Here is a 21772-nt window from a genome sequence, read left to right as displayed (position 1 = left end):
CCGTGGGCTCCGCACTGTGTGGTGTGCTTATGCTTCAGCACCTTGCTGTAGCTGGCGGAAGACAGGAGGCTTGTCATGAGGGCGTTTGTTTTTGGTACCGCGTACAGACTGTTAGGAATCCTGTCTGATTGGTCACGCCCCGTTTCTTTTTAATTTAAGTGATTTGAGCCATGGGAGCATGAAATTATCTAGGCTCACATTTGGGTCGTCTTCGAGAATTTGCTCTCGCAAATTTGATGCTAAGAAGGCAACTGGTGCCACTGAGTAATTCACTAAGTTTTAATTTAATTTTCAGCTTTGGGAACCCGTCGCTGGATGAGAGAAGCATTCTTGCCCCCCTCTATCAGTGTTGCATGTAAGTTCCGCACAGCAAATACATGGGCCTGTGTCATCTTCCTTTCCAGGCTCACATAACAGTCCATCCATTTCCTGGGCCTTAAAACTTCCTAAGACCTGAGCAAGTGCTTTTCATGCTTTTCCATCCCAGAACCCGTGGGGCTCAAAATTCATTTCAAATTTTGTATGAATAGGAATCTTCAGCCTATTCAATAATATGTATTCATGTTTGTTTTAATATCAGAATATGATCCTTTGATCATATGACCCTCGCCAGAACTCTAGTACAGTCTGCGTCCCTGGCTGCTGTACTGTGTCTACCTTGGGGTTTGAAGTCCTCTCACTCCCCACCACAGACCATCTGTGGTTTGCAGATCTCAATTTGAAATTGTATAAACCAGATGTAACTTTTTTGGAGGCATTTAGTCATGTGTTTTTTTAAAGTCTATATTAGAAAACAAAGAAATTAAAAGGTAAATCAAAATGAGATGAAGACCAGGCTCTAAGGAGCTCCTTTTCAGAGCATTATTGCTGGTTTAAGATTTAAAGGGGAATATTAAGAATCAGCTGGGTTGCACGTCGCTCAGCCACAAGGAAACAGGAATCCGGGAGCACCACGTCCTACCGGTTAACTGCCCGAGACACTCAGATCACATCCGACCGCCCCTCCTGGCAACCGGGCTCTTTCTCTTGTCTCTCTTTTTAATAGCAGCAGTACTGTATTCTGCATTAAGTATTGACCCAAGCACCCCTTGTTTTCATTAATAGGCAATAGTACGGCCAGTCAAAAACCACGTCTTTGAAAGAAGATGTTTTTGTAGTAATAGTGTTGTCCGTCTGATCCAGTCAGCAGCTAGAAAAGACACAGTGGGTTAAATGGGAAAGTTGAGTATAAAGAAGCTCTGATACAAGCGTAACTATAAAAGGAAACTTTTTAGGGCTGAGGGAGAGTACCCTAGGAAGGACAAACTTGGAAGGGAACCCTGTCCCCAAGGCTAGGGTGTGGACTTCCATGAAGAACAGTCCGGTCCACGGGAGAGCGGAGAAGTTGGCCAGATTGCAGGCCCTGGGCGAGCAGGAAGCAGCCCTCCGGGGTACAGGTTCAGGCAATGACTTGCACCTGTGTTCAGGGCATCACGGAGGAAGGGACGGCTCAGGAGAAACTGCCTGGGCTGCAGGCAGGGCATGTGTGTGGGCCTGCAAAGGGAGTGGGGTGCCAGCATGGGCAGGTGGCCCTCGGGGCCCGGGTTTCCATGTCAAGAGGGCCTGCTCATCCTGGCACTGTGGCCGGGGCAGAGCACCGTTTGATGACCCCTCCCCCTGACTCCCGACCCGCTTGTGCAGCAGCCGGAAGTGTCTGCAGTATCCCTCCAGTGACATCGACGGAGAAAGCTTGACGGGAGAGATGCTTCAAGGAATTCTCTGCGTTACAGCAGGGCATACATATATGGAGAGCGAATGTGGGGCTGAGAGGCGGGCAAGGGATGCCTTAGTCACACCAGGGAAGCTCTGATGCTCTGGGCACCTGTCGTGGACTTGACAATAGCAAGATCACACCGCCTCTGTGCTTGTCGGCCCCTTCCGTGCTTTGTCCAAAGGTCGCTCTTCCTTTTTAAATAGATGCAGGACGGGCTGCCTCTTGCAGAATCAGACTTCTTTGTCTACCTCGTAATTCCCACATTACCCACAGGAAGTGGGTAGAATTATAATACTGATACTGTAATTGAATTATAATATTAATGGTAGGAATTTTTTACATTCAGAATCACAAAAAGAAGAAAATTAAAACTGTCCATTAACATGTAAGGGTAACTCCTGTTAACATCATAGAGACTTCGTTCTAATCATGTGTATATGTCTGTATATGTGTGTGTGTGTTTATACATACACATTTTCTTTCCCCACAGATTTGGAGTAAAACTTTCTCCCTTTAACTTTTTTCCCCCACCCAATATTACATCACGGGCAGTTTTCAAGCCACTAAATTTTCAAAACTATTTTTAACGGCTGCATGGTATTCCCTTGAATGGATAAGTCATACATTTAACTGTTTCTCAGTAGCTGAACATTCAGATCTTTCACATTTTTCCATTACAAATTTAGTTACACATTGGAATGAACATGTGTAAATCTTTGCATATACCTCTGGTTAATTACCTAGAAAAAAATATCAAAATGTGGTAATGTGACTTTTTCATCATGTAGAGGTCCTTCAGAAACAAATTTTTTTTTTTTAGTTGAAACATTTTACATAATTATTTCCCCAGCAGGCTTTAATCTCCTCTTGATAGTAAGAGGCTTCACGTAATCTGCCTTAAAACTCTCTCTTCCAGCATTCGGGTGTCCACCTGGAACAGACTGAACTACCTAAAAAATGGTGTGCTGAAGTCTGCCTTAAAATCTGCCATGGCCCATGACCCCATCGCCCCCGTGCTGTCCGAGCCTCACCTGGACGCCGCGGACCAGCGGCTCCTGAGCGTCCTGGCCACCGTGAAGCAGTGCACTGACCAGTTCGGGGCGGACGCCGTGCTGGTAGAAGACAGGATGCCTCTCTCCCACTTGTAATCCGCACCGCAGGATAAGCGAGACTCCTTTTTTACAAAGCGAGAGAAACAGCACAATCACTTCCGAACGGTCTGGGGTGGATGGGAAACGGCCAGCAGCAAGCTCTGGTGACGGGGGCAGGGTGGCCTTGGATGCCTTTGGCGATTTCTCTAGGAGAAATGAAAGCAAAGACTACAGGTGTCCGAGCCCAGGAGTGTTGCTGCTGAACCACCCGGCGTCCCCGGCCTCGGCCCCTCCAGCAACGGGCCTCCTGGCTACTCTGGCCTCCCTCGCACGCCACAGGACAGACAGAGGTGTGACGTTTGGCTAGGCTAATGCTGGGATTGGTTCTGGAGTGTGTAGTTTGAGTTAATCCCTAGAATCCTTTCTCCACCCCTGTGGAGTTTCTGAAAACACTTGGCCATCTCTGGAGTCCTTTTTTCACCGGGACTAGTCCAACTGGGAATTTGACAGCCTCCTGAGGAGGCACAGCCAGGAAAACCTGGCCTTCTCTTGAGCCAGAATAGCATGCTCTGTGGGAGGGGATACGTGTTTGGGATAGAATTAGTGGGAAAGACAAACGCAGGGAAGATGCTTGGGCTTTTAAGCGATTGGCTGGTAGTGCTTTTCGTGATCTCTTAGAGGAGGGAGGAAGAGACGGCACCGGAAGCGGGGGTGGGGGGACGGGGACGGTATTTGAGTTCTGCGGGTGTGGAAAAGCAAACATGACTGGAACCTCAGATCTGCGTGCTCACAGCTGTGTCCCAGTTAGCCCCCAAACTGTCCAAGCAGGATTCACTCATGGAGACTTTTCTTTCTCCTTTTTGCCCAAAGCAGGCAAATCCTTTCTGAATTAACAAAGCAAACTGAGCTAATAACCCCTTGAATGAGAGTTAAGTTGCCTGCGATCTCTGCCATCCTGATTTCTCATCTGAAATGAATTTCCACCTCAGCCTTTAAGGCATTTGGTCACTGAAGCTGCTCTTCCCAAGAGATTGGCGGTCCTGTCTGTCCCTTTCTCGTGGGAAAAGCCAGCTCCCTGGCTCGGCCGACCGCGCGTGTTCTGCTGGCGGCTGGGCCTGTCTTGTGATGTGGGCCATGCCGACGACTGGGAACAGCGTTGAAGCTCTCAGAGCCTCAAAATGAAGGAGGTTACCAGGAAGAGCCTTAAGATTTTGATTTGTGTCAAGCCCTCATTTCCTTGTTTAATTTCGTCGGGCGTTTGGAGGCGGTGGTGGAGCACCAGTGTCCCTGTCCCGGGCGACAGAATCCCAGGCTCAGCTCGGTCTGTGTTCCAGCGGAGCGTCTCGGACCTGTGAGCCATCGCAGCCTGCCTGGCGGCCAGGCCAGCCTTGCACTTCTGTCGAGCAGGGGCTGCTATTTAAACAGTGTGGGGGAGCAAACTACTATCTAGCAAACAGCCTAGAGTCTGTGTCCTCATTTTCTCGCGTTGAAAGACAGCTAAGTAACCTGTAACTAAACAGCACAAGGTCAGGACGCTTTTGTACTTTGTATGTACATTTTGAGACATCCACAAGAATGGGTTGAGTTGTAAAAGAAGGTATTGAACCTAACTAAGAAGCCAGGTATTAGCACTAAATACTGAAACAGTGTTAACAAAAGGAGGCCTTAGATTCCAATTTTAAGGCCATTTCCTGTGTGCGTCAAGTAAAATTCCCAGTTGAGCTGGAGAATACCGTGGATGGTGCTCTCGCAGAGCGTCGGGGAGCTGGCTGGAGGGAGACGGTGGGCAGGAGGCAGCGCGCTCGCCTGGGTGAATGTTGGTTCAACTAAATGATGGACCAATGTTCTTGAGACACGGGGCGCCTGTAGTCTGCTGTAGCGGAATGAGTAAGAATTGTTACCCAACTGGGAGCTTCATTCATAATGTTGAAGGCAGAAGATATTGCTAAGGAAGCAAGCAGGAGGGAATGTTGCATCGTTTTTTCAAAACACTGCAGAAAATGCATAATTTCATTCTCTTTCCTACTGTTTTAAAATTCTTGATCTTAAGAGGTGTTCAGATCTATTGAGGTTGAAGTCTTAAGCTAATAGGGTGGTGTCACAGGACTCTTGGAACATAGCTTTATGTTCTCATCAGGATTGGATTAAGTTAAGTTTAGGCAAATCTTAGAGAAAACCAACCAAAAGCTTATAGCCATGAAATGCACAAAAACCAAATTCTGTTTGAAAAACAGAGACTGTTATCTTTTTTTTTTTTTTTTTTTAGTTTTGTCACCGTGTCCTCTTTGTGGTTTCTTTAGCACTAATAGACAAGTCACTAGAAGGGTTCCTGGGCAGCCCTAGGTTGGGTGTGCCTAGCCAACATCTAAAGGTAGAGGTGGATACATTTTATATTTTCCAGCTAGGAAAATCAGAACTGACTGCCATTTCCTTACCTCCTCCACTCCTTAAATACGTTTATTCCAGAGTTTGAGTGGGGAAATATGGGTATAGAAGTTTTATTCTAAATTGTTCTTTTAATATGAGGCTATATTGTGGGTTTGGGTGTAAATAATTTTCTGTGCAAAACAAATTAATAGGATCTGTGATTTGCTCAGAGTGTTGTTCGATAATATATTAATAAGGCATTTCTCCCTGTTGCACTCAGGACTAATATATCAAATGAAATTTAAGGAGGAATTGGAAGAATTCAGGTACATCCATTGCATATTATTTGGGGAAAGATGAATCCTGTACATGGCAATTTTTCAGTGTCACCTGAACAAGTTCTTCCAAGGAAATTCGTGTTTTCTTTTCCATAAAAAAAAAAGAAAGAAAGAAAGAAAGGCTTTTGGCTTTTCCTTCTCATCCACCATATTCCTTCAGCGTCCATTCTCAGTGGCCCCTGTATCATCTCATTTGACTGTAAATGACCACACCTCAGTGGCGATAAAACCGCATCTGTCAGTGAGCTGTCCTATAGGCGTGATCTTGTGAGCTTGAGCTTCAGGAAACATGAGTAAAGGCATATATGTATGTATATAGTCGTATCTGTATTGTAGCAAGAAAAAAATGTATTTATTTTGACACAGGAAAACACTGACTTATGTTGCTGAAGAACTTGAAACTAGTGAAAGGGTCACTCCTCAGTCTCTGCGAGTGGCCCCGACGTGACATAAAAGACCATTCAGCCGGCACCTGCTGGGCAGCTCTGGTGAGCCGGCGGTGGCTAGGCACCCACGGGAGCCAGACACACCTGACTTCGTGCAGCCTGTCGTCCAGGGGAAGGCCAGTTTCTCTCCCTTCGATGCCTCCAGTCTGGGTTGAAAAGGCAGGGGCTGGGGATGCCACTGCCACAGGTTTTTAAAGGAACTAAGGTGTTACTCGCAAATACAAAGCCTAAGGGGGGGAGCTGGGAATAACTTACTGGGAAGCTAATTTATTTGCTTAAAAGGGAGGTGTAGGAACCACTACCCTCTGTTTTGATCTGCCAAGGATTTCGTCTCAGCCCTGCCACGTGGCGGGGAATTGGGCTTGGTAAGACACCATACAGGACAGATACGCACCGAAATTTCTAATGTGTTCTATGGGTTTCAATTCTGAAAAAAAAAAAAAAATGAATAAAGATTTTAGTAAGTATCGATGTATCGTCTTTTACTCCTTTTTTCCCCTTTGAAGCTATTTTCAGTGTTCTCTATTCCAACTTCCTGTCTGTTTTGTTAGGGGACAGAAAAAGATGACCCCTTCTCCCACTTCAGCCTTCACAGGGACTGTTCCATATTATTTGCTCCTGGACGAAACCAGTGCTGCTTGTCCCTGGAGCACGCTCGAGTGGCATGCAGATGGGTTTGCTTGCTAAGGAATCATGGCGGCCTGTAGTTTTCAAAACAGCCTCTAGATGTCCCCATCGTCCACGAGATCTCGCTCCTAGACTCCGAACCAACTGCCTTCAAGCCCCGAGAATGAAATGTTGGCAGTTTATTGAAACCAGAGACTTGTCTAAAAACTGGTGTTTGGATCCATTGTTTCTGTGTGGAACTGACAACAGTGAAAAAAAAATGTCTCCCTTTACTTTTAGGAAAAAATGTCATCTTGAAATCGAGACGTTTGTCCAAGAACTTTCCAGCTATCTATTTACCACTAAGTGCTAAATTCAAACCAGAACACTGCAGAAATTAGCAGTTAGTCCTACATGAAAGTTAAAAGTAGAGACAGTGTTATTTTCACAGTCCTAAAACTTGGGTTTTTAAAAGAAACTAGTGTTACTACTGGTAATTTTATCACCATAAATTCACTTGTAAACATCACCACTATAAAATCATCCAAGCCTCCTGTGTAGACCATCCAGAGCCTCACCCAGGGTGGGGCATATATTAATAATAATAAAAGTCGGAGCGCCTGGGTGGCTCAGTCGTTAGGCGTCTGCCTTCGGCTCGGGTCATGATCCCAGGGTCCTGGGATCGAGCCCCGCATCGGGCTCCCTGCTCGGCGGGAAGCCTGCTTCTCCCTCTCCCACTCCCCCTGCTTGTGTTCCCTCTCTCACTGTGTCTCTCTCTGTCAAATAAAATCTTAAAAAAAATAAATAAATAATAATAATAATAATAAAAGTCAGCATGTAACTGAATGAGCCCCTGAACCCTCAGAGCCTGCCGTCAAGTGACTTTTATTCTGCCATTTGATAGGTGGGGAATCAGGCCTAGGGCAAATAATACCCGAGGTGACACATAGAAAACGGCAGGGGCCATACTGGGGTGCCATTCTCGCTCATTTCGCTGGCTGAGTTCGTTTTCAATTTCCAGATGAGCAGAAGGGCGGGTTCCTCGTTAGCGGCCCGCGGAAGCTCTCCGGGGCTCGACAGCGCTCGCAGCAGGAACACTCTGTGCGGCTTCCGCGCTGCCGGCACTCGGAGGGGCGGAGACACGCCGTCCGCACACCCCTACGCCGTCCGCAGTCTGCGGCGGGGCCCCAGAGGCGCGCGGCGGGGCCCGGGTGCTGCCCGAGCGCGCGGCAGGGCGGGTGTGGCGAGCGGCGGAGGGCAGAGCGGGCCTGAGTGTGATCTGGGGGGCTGGGCCATCGTGAGCTGGCCCTGCGACGCCCCTAACTGTCCGCAGAACCCAGCCGCGAAGCCACGGAGCCTGTGCCGTCAGTCAAGTCCCACGACCTCTAGACAGCACTTTGTTCCAAGGACAAGAGGGCCCCGTCAGGCCAGTGGCTTCAGTCACTCCGGGCGTTTTGAAAAATGCATCAAGCTCTTCTGAAACGCGACAGGCCCGTGGCAGGCTCATGCTGTGGAGAAGGGGTCCCAGGGGAGAGGCGCCCTCAGGTCTTGCCTGTGGTATCTGAGGAGCGTCTCAATGTCACCGGCGCTTCAGAGCGGCAAGCGTAGCCGAGAGAGCGCACACAGCATCAGCCGAACTTCCTTCCGTGACGCTCCCCGTTTCCAGAGGCCGAGCTCTCCAGCCTGGAGCCTTCGGGCGTCCACCGGCCCCGGCGGACTCCCAGCCGTGGAAACCCGGGGCTGCCCGCAGCGGTTTCACTTCCCGGGGTGGCGGCGCCAGGCCCCGTGTGGCTCCCCGCCCCGCCCCCAGGGCCTCTCTCCACGCGGCGCCCGGTGACACGCCGCCCGCGCCGGCCCGGGGCTGATCTGCCGCCAGGGGCAGGGCATAACCGGGGGCCCCTGTTGGGTCGGCGTCGGACGGGCCCCGGGGCTGCCGAAGGGTCTCCCCGGGTGGCTGGCGGTGACCTTTCCGAGGCCTGACTGCACCTCCTCGGCGACCGCGGGCTCCCGGGCCAGCGCGCGGCCGGAAGCGAGCCCCGGCGGTGGGCGGCGCCTGCGGGCGGCCTCGGGGTGCGCTCGGGCCGCCGGCCTGGGCCTCGGTTCCCGCGGCCGCGCCCGCCGCCGGCCGGGCACTACCGGGAGCGGGGCGGCGGGAGAGAGCCATGCGGCGCCTGCGCCCGCTGCTGCTGCTGCTGCTGCTGCTCCTGCCGCGGCCGGGCGCCCCGGGACCCGGCGACGACGCGAGCCCGCCCGACGCGGCCCAGGAGCCCCTCCGGGGCCTGCGCGAGCGGCTGCGGGCGGCCGCCGCCCTCTCCCGACGGTACTGGGCGCTCCTGCGCTGCCGCGTGTGGCCCGAGGACTGTGAGCGCGCCGAGGAGGCCGGCGCGGGGCTCCTGGGTAAGAGCGGCCGCCCGGGCTCCTCCGGCCGCGGCCCCGGGGGCTTGGGGGGGCAGGCGGGGGGCCGGGACGTGCGCTGGCCGGGGGAAGCCGGGCGCCGCTGTCCCAGCCGCCGGGCCGCGGCCACCAGGCAGGCGCCCTGGCTGCCCGCCCTACCGCCCCAACAGGCCTCGGCCCAGGCGGCGGGCAGGGGCGCCTCTGGGGACCGGGCCGCCTCCCGGCCTGTATCCATCACAAGACCATCTCCTTCCCCCGGGTGCCCGGCCCTCGGCGCCCGTCCTTGACCCCTCCAGACAGCTCACACTTCCTTGAGTCTGCCAGCCCACCTGGCATTATTCCATGGAGCTGCTCTTTCCCGCCTTCTGGGCTTTAGGCAAAGTCCCCGGCTGGACACCCGTGTTCTGGTTCCCGCTCCGTCAGTGACAAATCTGGCAAGGACCAGGTGCTCTCTGAGGCTCCTTGCGGTCTGTGGAGATAATTCTAGGCCCCTAATGCAATTCTGATGGCAATCCTACAATGGTGCTGTAAACGTCTTTCATTTAAATCAGAAGATTTCTAGGTCCCAGTGGCTGGGCTCTGGTTGGTTGTGTTTCTGCTAGTGCTGCCAATGTTCAAATTGACACCTGACAAAAGAATTGAGAGGCCCTTGGGGTTGGCTGGGATCACACCATTTTGGAATTCACAGCAAGTAGGCAGAATGATCATCACCAGCGGCTGCTGGTCTCCCTGCCAGACTGCAAACTCCTTGTGGGCAGCTCTGGGTTTCTTACGCTCCTGGCACACGGTGCTTAAGGCATATATGTTGAGCAAATTGAACCTTTGCTGGATCTGTATCTGTAACAAGGCCATCGACTTCCTCCAAGCTGGGGGCGCCCCCTCCTGCTCATTCCCTGGCCAGGCGCAAGGAAGGCCCAGGGAAGAGCAGTGAGGAGCAGCCCTGGAGGGAGGACCCAGGACAGGAAGAACTGCTCCGCTTCGTTGCGGGGAGACAGTGTCCACCTTCCCCGTGGCCCTGGGTTCTGTCCCTGTCTCACAGCTCCCCCTTTTCCAGGCTGGAGCCTTCCCCTGTTGGGCCAGCAGTATCTGGACATCCTGACCTCGTGGTACTGCAGCTTCCAAGCCTGCTGCGACAGCGGGGACTGCAGGATCTCCAACAACTTCACAGGTGGCACCTTGCATGGCCCTGAGGGGCTGGGGATCTGTGGGGAGGAGAGGCAGTCCGGGGGCAATGCAAGGCACCCTTCATCGTCCTGCCCCCAGCTGACAGCACGCCCTCCCTGTCTCCGCCATGGCTCCCAGAGCCCCTGTCTCCACGCCCTGTAACCTCATGGCTGGAAGGAAGGCCTCACAGAGGACTCTGAACACACTAGCTGCCCTCAACAAGTGTTTGCTGAATTGAATTTATTCATGTGAGGGAGTCTCCATAAAGCACCTAGGGGTTCCGAAACCTCTGGGTGGGAGCAACCTCTTGGGCATGGGGGATGGGCTCCCTCCTCCAGACAGGATTCTGCCAACCATTCTCTTTTTTTCAAGATTATTTATTTGGGAAAGAGCGCGTGCACGCGGGTGGGGGGAGGGCCAGAGGGAGAAGCAGGCTCCCCGCTGAGCCAGGAGCCCGATGTGGGGCTCGATCCCAGGGCCCTGAGATCATGACCTGAGCCAAAGGCAGCCGCTTAACCGACTGAGCCACCCAGGCGCCCTCTGCCAACCGTTCTGGGGTGTCTTCAGGACCTTCAGAAAGGGTGATTCCCTTCTGTCCCTACATTCGATCTTGATTTCTCAAGCTTTTCGAAAGTAGCCCTTGCATCCCTTTGGGCTGCAAGGTCTGCCCAGCCGTGTCTTATTCTGAGGCCAGGCAGCCTGGATAGGTGATCCCCCCCTCCCCCAGCTCAGAGATGTTCAGAGGTGCTCTGTCTCCTGGCCGTCGCTGAGCCTGGTGGGGACCCCACCTGTGCCACCCCACCATGGCCGCCTCTTTCCTGCTCCTAGGCCTGGAATGGGACCTGAGTGTGCGACTGCACGGCCAGCATCTGGCCCGGGAGCTGGTCCTGACGACGGTGAGGGGCTACTTAGAGCTGCCCCGGCCAGACAAGGCCCTGGCTCTGTCGTTCCACGGCTGGTCAGGCACAGGCAAGAACTTCGTGGCTCGGCTGCTGGCAGAGAACCTATACCGGGATGGGCTGCGGAGCGACTGTGTCGAGACGTTCATCGCCACCCTACACTTTCCTCACCCGAAGTATGTGGACCTGTACAAGGTGAGGCCAGGGGGTGCTCTGCCGGCAGGCCGGGCACAAGGCTTGGCCAACCTGAGCCGCAGGCTTCTGGGATGGGACGGACGCCCTGAAATCAGCCCTTCCCTGCAAGGAGGTGGCCTTGGAGAAGCCTGGGTGTGGGGGTTGGCGGCCCTGGTGACAGACCCTGTAACCCACAGAGACATCCACTCCACAGAGATACAGCCCTGAGCGTGTGGAGGAAAGATTCATATTCAAACACTGCGCGTCTTGAGCCCCGTCTCCTTATCAGCTGCCCACTGAGCTTAAACAGAGAATCCACGTGATAGTTGTCTGTTCCCGAAGTAGTGGTAATTGTGCAGGAAATGTGGAACAGACAAAAGCAAAAACTATCAGAATCTCCACACACAGACACAAGCACAGTCCGCATTTGGGTGTACTTCCTTCAGGTTTTACGTCATTGTGATTAACACTGGACAGAAAGTTTAGATGCTGCTTTTTGGGGAGGCTGCGCAAGAGGGAGAGAGAGAATCTTAAGCAGGCTCCACACCCAGCGTGGAGCCCGACGCAGGGCTCGATCTCACGACCCTGAGATCATGACCTGAGCCGAAATCAAGAGTCAGGCGCTTCACGGATTGAGCTACCCAGGCACCCATATCCTGCCTTTTTTTTTTTTAAGAGGCATATCATATAAGATTTTCCATGTCTTCCCCAAATCGCCAACAGGTAGGGAGACAAAAATTGTCCTTGCCGCTCTGCTCTTGGGTTTCTTCCATTCAGACATGTAGTATTTCAGATAAGCCAGACGATGGGCAAAACGCCATTGCAGCATGACAGAGATGACTACATGGTCTTTGGCTTTCGGTCCCCCTCTCTGCAGTGTGTTACCCTGGGAAGATGATATGAGGCTCCGAGCACAGAGCTGGCTGAGGTGCTGGAGGGCAGAGGCTGGGTGAAGCGCCCTGGGGGCGGGCGGCTGGTGGCTAGTCTGCCAGGCCTTCGCAGAAGGAACAAATGGGCTCTGTGGCAGAACTGCTGTGGATCTCCGCTTCCCCACTGTGAAAACAGACCTGTGCACGCTCTCTCTCCCTCTCTCTCTCTCACACACACACACACACACACATTAGGGTGACGGGGGGCCGAGGTCAGATCCAGGGAGGCCAGAGGTGGATGGAGTGGGGGCTCTGCTGACAGACCCGCGGGGCGCGGGAGCTGGCCCCCTTCCCCTGCTGTAGCTTGCAGAGGGCTTTCAACTCTCTGGCTGGGGGTGGGGCACCCCCGGGGGCCAGTTGGCTGAGTCCCGGACAGGTCCCACCCAGGCTTCTTCCCTGAGGTCTCAGCCTAGCCTGGGTACTAGTGAGCACCCGCTCGGGGGAGTTCAAGACGGGGCTGGGGCTGCCTGTGGGCCCTGAACCTGCTGTGCCCGCCTCCCCGATATTAGAGCCTGGCTCCTCCCCCCAGGGAGGCTGACTGGAGGTTGGTTCTGGGATGGGACCTCATCCTGGAGCGCGGGGAGCAGGGCGAAGCCTGGGGCCTGTTTCCAAGGCCAGGCCAGCCAGCTTCCTCTCCCCAAAGCCCAGGATGCATGAGAATCACCTGGGAAGCTCATCAGGGTGTGGGCCCTAGCCCCACCCCCACAGGTGTGGATCGGTAGTTGTGGGGCAGGACCCCAGGCGATCCTTTGCAGACGCCAAGCGTGGCCCTCAGGGCTGGAGGATGGGAACAGGCCTCCCTCTGCTCCCCAGCTCGCAACAGCTCCCTGTATTCCGTGCAGGAGAAGCTGGCAAGTCAGATCAAGGAGACGCAGGAGCGCTGCCCCCAGACCCTGTTCATTTTTGACGAGGCCGAGAAGCTACATCCGGGAATGCTGGAGGCCCTTAGGCCACACCTGGAACTCCAGGCTCCCGAGAACCACAGGGTCGAGTCCCCGAAAACCATCTTTCTTTTTCTCAGGTGAGGTCTGAGGAACAGTAGTTAGGAGGGCTGGGGGAGGGGAGGGAGGAGCCTCCGTCCAGGTGCCGCTTGGGCCGGGCTTGGGAGTCAGCCGACGGAGGGGGGTGCTTCCACGCTCCGCTGGGCTGCAGACCCTTCTCTGCACGGGAAACCGAGAGGAAACAGGAGCCTGGCTGCTTGGCTGGTAGCAGCGGTGCGGGGCCGTAGTCTCCCAGGTCCTGCCCTGATCTTACCGCTAAGGCTCCTGGAAGGACTCTGACTCCCACCCCTCGCCCCCCCCCCCCCCATCGCCGGCTCCTATCCCTCACCTATCCTCCCCTGCCCAGCACCCCCGTGGCTGTCTTAGGGCGGGGAGGCTCCCCTCCGACTCCCTAGAGCACACAGCCCCCTGGGGAGGGACCACTCACACACTAGGAATCCCCTCTTCGAAGGGCATTTTGGGGATTGCGGGCCTTTTTTGTTGACCTATAACAGACAGCATTAGTTCCAGGCGTGCACCATGATTCAGTATTTGTATATGCGCGTATTGCGAAATGATTGCAGTGAGTCTGGTTAACACCGGTCATCATACATGATTACACAGCTTTTTTCAAGATCTACTCTGGGCAGCTTTCAAATATGCGGTGCGGTGTTATTAACCCGGTCGCCACCACGCTGTACTCTGCGTCCCATGACTTACTCATTACTTAACGCCGCCGGCCTCGGGCAACCGGCCATCTGTTCCTGGTCTCTGAGCTTGGTTCCTTGTTGTTCTTGTTACTCTTTTAAGATTCCACGTATGAGCGTGGATCATAGGGATCATAGGGAATTTGTCTTTCTCTGCCTTATTTCATTTCACATGATGCCCTCAAGGTTGTTGTTGCAAATGACAAGATTTCATTATATTTTATGGAGTTTTATGAATAATACTCCACTATGTGTGTGTGTGTGTAGCGCATTTTTGTCATCCATCCGTCAGTGGGCACTTAGGTGGTTCCCATATTTTGGCTAGTGTAAATAATGCTGCAGTGAACATGGGGGCATGTATATCTTTTTTAATATTTTTGTTACTTTTGGATAAATCCCCAGAAGTGGAACGGCTGGATCATAGGGTAATTTTACCTTCAGCTTTCTGAGGAGCCTCCACAGTGTTTCCCACAGTGGCTGCACCAGTTACATTCCCACCCCCAGCGCACAAGGGTTTCCTTTCTTCCACATCCTCAATAACACTTGGTATTTCTGGTCTTTTTGGTTACAGCCATTTTCACAGATGTGAGGTGGTATCTCATTGTGGTTTTGATTTGCATTTCCCTGACAATCAGTGATGTTCAGCACATTTTCATCCACCTGTTGGCCATCTGTTTGCCTCCTTTGGAAAAATGTCTATTCAGATCCTCTACCCATTTTTAATCAGATTATTTTTTTGCTATTGAGTTGTATGAGCTCTTTATATTTTTTTATTTTAACCCTTATCAGATATATGAGTTACAAATATTTTCTCCCATTCAGTAGGTTGCCTTTTCATTTTGTTGGCTTCCTTTGCTATGCAGAACTTTTTAGCTTGATGTGGTCCCACTTGCTTATTTTTGCTTTTGATGTCAAATCCAAAAATTCATTGCCAAGACCGATGTCAGAGAGCTTACTACCTGTTTTCTTCTCAGAGTTTTAAGGTTTCAGGTCTCACATTTAAGTCTGATCCATTTTGAGTTAATTTTTGTGTACGGTGTGAGGTAGTGATCCAGTTTCATTTCTTTATATTTGACTGTTCAGTTTTCCCAACACCATTTATTGAAGAGACTGTCCTTTCCCCATTGTATATTCTTGGCTCCTTTGTCATAAATTGACCATATGTGCCTGGGTTTATTTCTGGGCTATTTTGTTCCACTGATCTATGTGTCTGTTTTTATGCCAATACCATACTGTTTTGAGTATTACAGCTTTGTAATATAGTTTGGAATATAATTCACATACTGTAAATCCCTTCTTAAAAGGGCATTAAGTTTTCAAAGCAGCACATTTGTTGAAAATTAAGTACAAACTATCCTCAAAAATTCCCAAGGTAGACTCAGTTGGAGGATGGTGTCCCATTAAGTCCAGTGTGGCTGGTTCTTTCTCCAGCCTTGGAAGGTCTGTTTCTTCTCTGATCACGAGAGGAGGTCACTGGCTCAAAATTCAGGGTATGATGTGTTGAATGAAAAGCTCATGCTTTCACACCTGTGCTGAGATCTGCACCCTGACCATGCAGGACTCATCCCTTGACCATTATACGACATGACCTGTTTTGTTTGCCTGTATACTCTGGAAATGGCTTTGTAAAAAGTGAATTGAGAAATCAGCTTGTCCAATCCTATCTTTTTTTTTTTTTTTTTAAGATTTTATTTATTTATATGAGAGAGAGAATGACATAGAGAGCATGAGAGGGGGGAGGGTCAGAGGGAGAAGCAGGCTCCTTGCCGAGCAGGGAGCCCGATGCGGGACTCGATCCCGGGACTCCAGGATCATGACCTGAGCCGAAGGCAGTCGCTTAACCAACTGAGCCACCCAGGCGCCCCAATCCTATCTTTTTTGTGGTGGCTCCAACTGGGAAGATCCTGCCCAACGTCTGTTAGAAGTCCAGTTTGGGTTCCGGTTGGCCCAACCCGAAATGCTTCACAAGCCACTTCTGAAACTCAGAGTGGAAGAATAACCCATTGCTCCCGCTCCCCAAACCCCCTTCTCCCGTCGGTAGGCCTGTACGTACTGGCTAGGGGCTTTTCTTCAGTTTTGCATGCTCCCTCTGAAGGTAGAGAAATAGGGAGTCTGGATTTTTATCCAGTTTGGAACGTGTGGAGGCAGATCTTGTGTCACTGTGGACCCACAAGACAAGCTGGAACCAGTTGAAACTTGCCCCGTTGGGATTTCAGTGTGGTGACAGCAAGCCCTTCCTGGTCTATGATTAAGGCTTATGGGACACAACAGTGCACTGTGGAGGGACGCAGCATGGGGAGGGGGGTGCTCCCAAGGGGATTTTATTTTATTTTTTAAATATTTTCTTAGAGCGAGAGAGAGCACAAGTGGGGTGAGAAGCAAGCTCCCTTAGACCCTTAATCTAAGCGACCCTGGTGCCCCCCAAGGTGATTTTGAAAGAAAAGCAGAGAAGCTGACCTGTCCCTGACTTGAGCTTTGGTCCCAGGGCGCTGCCTTTCCCTTTCAGTTTGCAGCTTGGAAAACCCCCACCCTTGCCGGTGCATTTCCTAATGTGACCCAGGTGACCTTGCGTCTCTAGGCAAATGTTTGCCTTTGTAGTATTTTGGTCATTGACCTGCGGGCAGTGCCCTAGTCCCCTTTAGCCCTGCCCTTTCCCCCAGTGACCTGGCCTCTGGGCACTGTCCGAGGCCAGGCGGTCACCAGGGAATGGACAGGAGGCTGGGGTGGCAGCTGGGCCTGGGGAGAGAGCCACCGGGGGGGAAAGCCGCCCCATGGGATCCACACTTGCTGGGGGATGGAGAGGCCGTGCCAGCTCTCCATGCGGAACCCCTGGGGAGGACGCACACCTGTGACAAGGCCTCGAGGGAGTGGTCTCCGGTTCCAGGGGCTCCGGCGCAGGCCTGGGCCCGGCCTAGGGAGTCCGTGGGGTTTGACAGGCCTGGGTGCGGGCTGACTGTGCAGCTCAGCGCCATCCCCACCCCTGCCCCCGGGTGCCCAGACAGCAGCACTTCTAAACCCTGAAGGTTTCCAGGTACAGATCTTCGTCAGTTTGCGGTGGGATTGTGTCCCAATAAGCTCATCGTAAGCTGAAAATGTATTTAGCACACCTAACCTACTGAACACTACAGCTCAGCCTCGCCTACTTTAAATGTGCTCACAACACACACATTAGCCTGCAGTTGGGCAAAATCATCCAACACAAAGCCCATCTTCTAACAGAGAGTAGACCGTCTCATGTAATTGGATGAATGGCGTACTGACAGGAAGAGCGTGGTTGTGCGGGTGCAGATGGTTTTAAGGGTGTCACTTGTCGACCCCTGTGATCGCGTGGCTGCTACCTAGCATCACGAGTCGGGATCGGACCGTGTGCTTCGCTAGCCCAGGAGAAGATCAAAATTCAAAGTGAGATTTCTCAATGCTTACTGCCTTTGTATCCTTGTCAAGTAGAAAAATCGTTAAGTCGGGGGCCGTCTGTATTCTAGGGATGGGCCGGGGAAGGCCGTATTTGAGTCTCTGGATTTGAGGTCTGCGGTGGCCTCACCCCCGTGCTGAGGGCTTCTGTGTTTGAAAGAAAAGCATGGCTGATTCGAGCTGTTGGTGGGAACAAGTCACATTCGTTGAAGGCCAGCAGTTTAATCCTGAAAAAACTCCTAAACATGCTTAAGTGAGGTGCTGGGGGGTTGCAGTCCTGCCCCGTGGTGGTGGCAGTCAGAGTAGGGGTGTCCTGGGCGCCAAGCTCGAGGGCCTCCACTAACGCCGAGGACTTTCACCTGTCTCTGCCATTCTAGAGAATGCTCCTGGAACGGGGTCGTGGAACTCTGGTCCTCTTCTTAGGGAAGCAGTCCGTGAAAGGGAAAGGAGAGAAAGGACTTTTAACAACTAAAAGAATACGAATGTAAATTGTTCATGGAATCAAAAGCCTTGTAGAAATGTGTATTTGTTGACCATTGAACCTAAGGTGACGTAAGGGGGCAATCAAATTGTCTGGGCCAATTCTCTTATTTTACAAATGAGGACACTGAGGCTCTGCGAGATTAATAAGTGAGTGTTTATATCTCTTCTTTAAGAAGGACTTAGCAATTAAGGTTTGGGGTTTAAGAGTTCTGGAGAGGCCTTTGAAGTCCCTTTCCTTTGGGGTCTTGGGGCTAAGGGCTGGGAAGAGGACATGTCCTGTCCCAGAGCCAGGGAACAGGCTGGGCTTCAGAGGGTGCCTTCAGACCCCTCGGCAGCCGGGGACCTGGGAGGATGTGGAGAACGGAGGTCCTCCAGGAAGGCCTCAGCTCTCTAAAGGAGCAATCCTGGTGCCAGAGGGGCAGTCCTGAGGAGCTGAAGACTAGGGCAGGTGAACAGAGACGGGTCTGTCTTGGTGGGTGAGAGAAAAGCCGCCCATAACCAAGAGGAAGAAGACATGGGTGATGGGACAAAGCAAGAAGAGAAATTGAGGGGAGAGATGGAAACAGTGTAGACAAATGTGCAGACGTGTGTCAATTTGTTAAATAACGTTTACTGAGCACCAAGCACAGCAGTCCATGCTCCTGGGGCTGGATGAGTGCGTCGCCCTCCAGCCCACCCCCGTGTCCACCTGCCCTTGCCTCCCACGGGGAATGCAGGATGGGGCAATCCCTTGGCAGGGGACAGCTCTTGCGTCCGCTAATGGAAGATGACCTGCCTGGCAGGCCTTCCTGCAGCAGCCTCCCTGTGTGCAGGTGTCATGGGAAGTCTGGCTGGGCAGCTGAACTTGAGCAAGGGGTGGGGGGTGAGTCCCCCAGCTGGGACTCAGGACCCCTAGGACAATCTGGCTGGGAGGGGTGCACCGGCGCCCACGGGAAGGAAGCACTGGATCACTGGGCAGTCCTGGCTCACCCAGCAGCGGCGGCAGGCAGGGAGAGAGCCTGGCACACGGGACACACTCTAACGCCAAACAAGCAGACAAATGGGTTAATGTACCTGCGAGTGTCAGATGGCCAGCCAGAGCTTCAGGAGAAGAGAATGGAGCTACCCCCTCACACTGCAGGCCTGAGCAGGGCTTGGTTTGAGGAGCTGGCAGGGGGCGTTGGGTGAGGAGTATGCACCCGGCTGGGCTGGGGGGGGGGGGCGGGGGGCACGGAGGAAGTGCTGCTGGCCCCAGGTCCCCATCTCCTCCTCCTAGCTTCCCTGGTGCTGGCTCTCATTTCTTCTTAAGTTTTATTTAGGTCACCTCTACACCCACATGAGGCTTGAACTCACAACCCAGAGATCAAGAGCCGCATGTTCCTCCAACTGAGTCAGCCAGGCGCTTCTGATTTCTTCTCTCCTTACCCCCTGTCTCCCTCATCTCTCTCACCCAGTCCTCTCTTGTGCTTTGGACCCATCATTCCAGTTGCCTATTGCTATCACAACCCTTAGATCGCAAGCAGGTGTAAAACGTGTGTGCACACACGCACGTAGATCCAAGCTTTCATCACTACCCTTCTCCTACATTCACGCCACTCGGCAGTGGCTGGGAGACAGCGGGCAGCTTATGACAAATGCTTGTGTGTTTTGATGACTTCTTTTCCCTCACTTCTCACATCCCTTAGTCACAGAGGCCTGGCCGATGGGCCTCAACTAGTTCTTCAATCCTTCTACCTCTAAACAGGGACTGTTGCAAAAAGCTCCTTGATCTACTTTCCATAACCATCCCATGCCTCTTCAATGCAAGCTCTGTGGCCCTAGAATGATCTTAGGAGGTAAACCAAATCAGGTCACCCCACCACCCTCCACTCCCACGTTCAAACCCCTGCAGTGGTTCTCTCTGGCCTGTAAGCTAACTTCTGTGTGTGTGACAGACAGTAGCCTCCACCTGCCCCAATGCCTCTGCTGCTCCAGCCCTGAACCCCACACACCCCCTGCTCATCCAGGCCGGGACACGCATGCTGTCCCGTCAGCTTGCGCTCAGAAGCCACATCCTCCCTCTTAAGGCTTCTCCCTGGGCCTTAGGCGCTCCTGCTTTAGCACCTGCCCCGCAGTCCTGGAGTCACAAGCCCTGTCCTTGCCCACGGAGGGGTCAAGGGAAAGCTCCACATCATGCCATCGCTGTGTGCCCTGCCCCTCGCACGGACTGTGTGTCAAAGGGGAGCAAGACCGAGAGGACAGTGTCTTCTGTGCAGACTTTGGGTTGTGACAAGATCTCTTGGAGAAGGAGAGGCCCTCGACCTCCATTCTTCCGGTCATGCATGCAGTGGCCTCAGTGGTCCGTATAGCTAAACAGAAAAAGAATAAGATGTGTTCACAAGCTCTTGTCCTTTTCAGTAACCTTGGTGGCAATACCATCAATGAAGCTGTCCTGACTCTGCTTCAGGCCGGAGGGGCCCGGGAAGAAATCAGGCTGGACCAGCTGGTGCCCCGGCTCCAGGCCGAGATGGAGTCCACGGGTAAGTGGCTCCCAGCCTCTCGGGTTGGGGGGGGGGGGGGGGCGTCTGGACTGGAAGGTGGGCTTCTGAGGTTGGCAAGGCAACCGTATCATCACCTCACTGTCAGCTCCAGGTAGACACAAGAGAAGGTCCAAGAAAGCTGAACTTCTCTGAAAAGGCTTTCAGAGTAGTTGTCCCAGCCCTGGAAACCCAGGCAGCGGACCCTGAGCGAGAGTGTCTGTGAGCTCAGTGGTTCGTGCCTCTGGCCGCCTCCTGGTGTGAAATGAAACAGTAAACCTGCAGGCAGTGTCCCACTGTCCCGCTTCACCTGGGGCACACGTTCGGAGTCAGCCGGGGCACACTTTCGCTCTGAAGTTTTTTTTTTTTTTAAAGATTTTATTTATTTATTTGAAAGAGAGAGAATGAGAGACAGAGAGCATGAGAGGAAGGAGGGTCAGAGGGAGAAGCAGACTCCCCGCCAAGCAGGGAGCCCGATACGGGACTCGATCCCGGGACTCCAGGATCATGACCTGAGCCGAAGGCAGTCGCCCAACCAACTGAGCCACCCAGGCGCCCCGCTCTGAAGTTCTCGACACGGGCTTTAGGGTCTTAAAACTCCAGTTGGGGTCAGCCCCAAGGTAGACGCCATGTAACTCTGCTCTTGATTGATTTCAGACACTGGCTTTGGCCACAGCTGTCTTGTCAAGGAAAACCTGATTGACTTCTTCGTCCCCTTCCTGCCCCTGGAGTACCACCACGTGAGGCTGTGCGCACGCGACGCTTTCCTGAGCCAGGGGCTCCCGTACACAGAAGAGGCCCTGGACCAGATTGCCAAGATGATGGTGTATATCCCCAAGGAGGAGCAACTCTTCTCTTCTCAGGGCTGCAAATCTATTTCCCAGAGAATTAGCTATTTCCTGCCTTGAGGGCTCGAGGAAGACTTCCTGCAGCTGCGGGTTTTCCCCCACCAGGACCCTGGGGCCGGTCAGGAGGGCAGGCTGGCCTCCAGCCGTCACTCCCACACACAAAAGGTGTGTAAGAAGGAAAGGCCTTAAATCAGAAACAGAGCCAACACTTTAAATCACTTGATGCCTTAAAGAGCCACATTTTAAAATGTGGGCCAGGTGGTTGGAGACAGCCACAGGCCAGATGAATCCCAAGGCCTGGCTAGCATCTCCGCCCTTGCCTGCAGAGGCCCGGACTTGGGGGTGAGGCCAGAGGTCGCGGGGTCCTCATTGACAGGGAAGGGAGACTCAAGCTCCGCTTACCAGTGGCCAGGCTGCACCTCGGGTGTGCAGGCACAGGGGCTTAGCTTTCAAGCTGTTCCCAGAGGGAAGCGGAGCAGGTTTGTGTGTGAGCGGATCAGCAAAGAGCCTCAGGCTGAAGGAAAAAGTACGCAAAAGAAAATTTTATATATATATTTATATATAAATCATGTCAGTGGAGATTAAGATTTGTACTCTTAGATCTGAAAGAATTTAAGCAAGGGGCTTTGACATGGCGGTGTCATGTGTAAAGATTAAAAGTTTGTATTTTTCTAAAACCCTCAGCCT

At 52.8% G+C, this 21772-nt stretch overlaps 2 protein-coding genes across 8 annotated transcripts in view; both read left to right on the top strand.

Moving 5' to 3' along the window:
• FAM20B (FAM20B glycosaminoglycan xylosylkinase) overlaps nucleotides 1-6466 on the top strand; it is a 43708-nt gene extending 37242 nt beyond the window's left edge. For all 7 annotated transcript variants that reach the window (XM_064594262.1, XM_045877370.3, XM_064594261.1 and 4 more), the window contains 2 exons: nucleotides 296-355; nucleotides 2670-6466. In XM_064594262.1, coding sequence (XP_064450332.1) covers nucleotides 296-355; nucleotides 2670-2901 — 292 coding nt within the window. In that variant the 3' untranslated portion in view covers nucleotides 2902-6466. The remainder of the gene's footprint in view (nucleotides 1-295; nucleotides 356-2669) is intronic.
• Nucleotides 6467-7489: 1023 nt separating this feature from the next.
• Nucleotides 7490-21762, top strand: TOR3A (torsin family 3 member A). Its single transcript, XM_045877369.3, has 6 exons — nucleotides 7490-8998; nucleotides 10050-10163; nucleotides 10988-11253; nucleotides 13004-13182; nucleotides 20119-20240; nucleotides 20895-21762. Exons 1-6 carry the CDS (start codon nucleotides 8764-8766, stop codon nucleotides 21143-21145), a joined length of 1167 nt encoding a protein of 388 aa, XP_045733325.1. The 5' UTR covers nucleotides 7490-8763; the 3' UTR covers nucleotides 21146-21762.
• The last annotated feature ends 10 nt before the right edge of the window (nucleotides 21763-21772 follow it).

Source organism: Mirounga angustirostris, unplaced genomic scaffold (assembly GCF_029215605.1).
Source record: "Mirounga angustirostris isolate CCGP_5_RB_7025 unplaced genomic scaffold, mMirAng1.0.hap1 SCAF_6, whole genome shotgun sequence".
Taxonomy (NCBI): domain Eukaryota; kingdom Metazoa; phylum Chordata; class Mammalia; order Carnivora; family Phocidae; genus Mirounga; species Mirounga angustirostris.
This window is presented reverse-complemented; position numbering and strand designations above follow the sequence as displayed.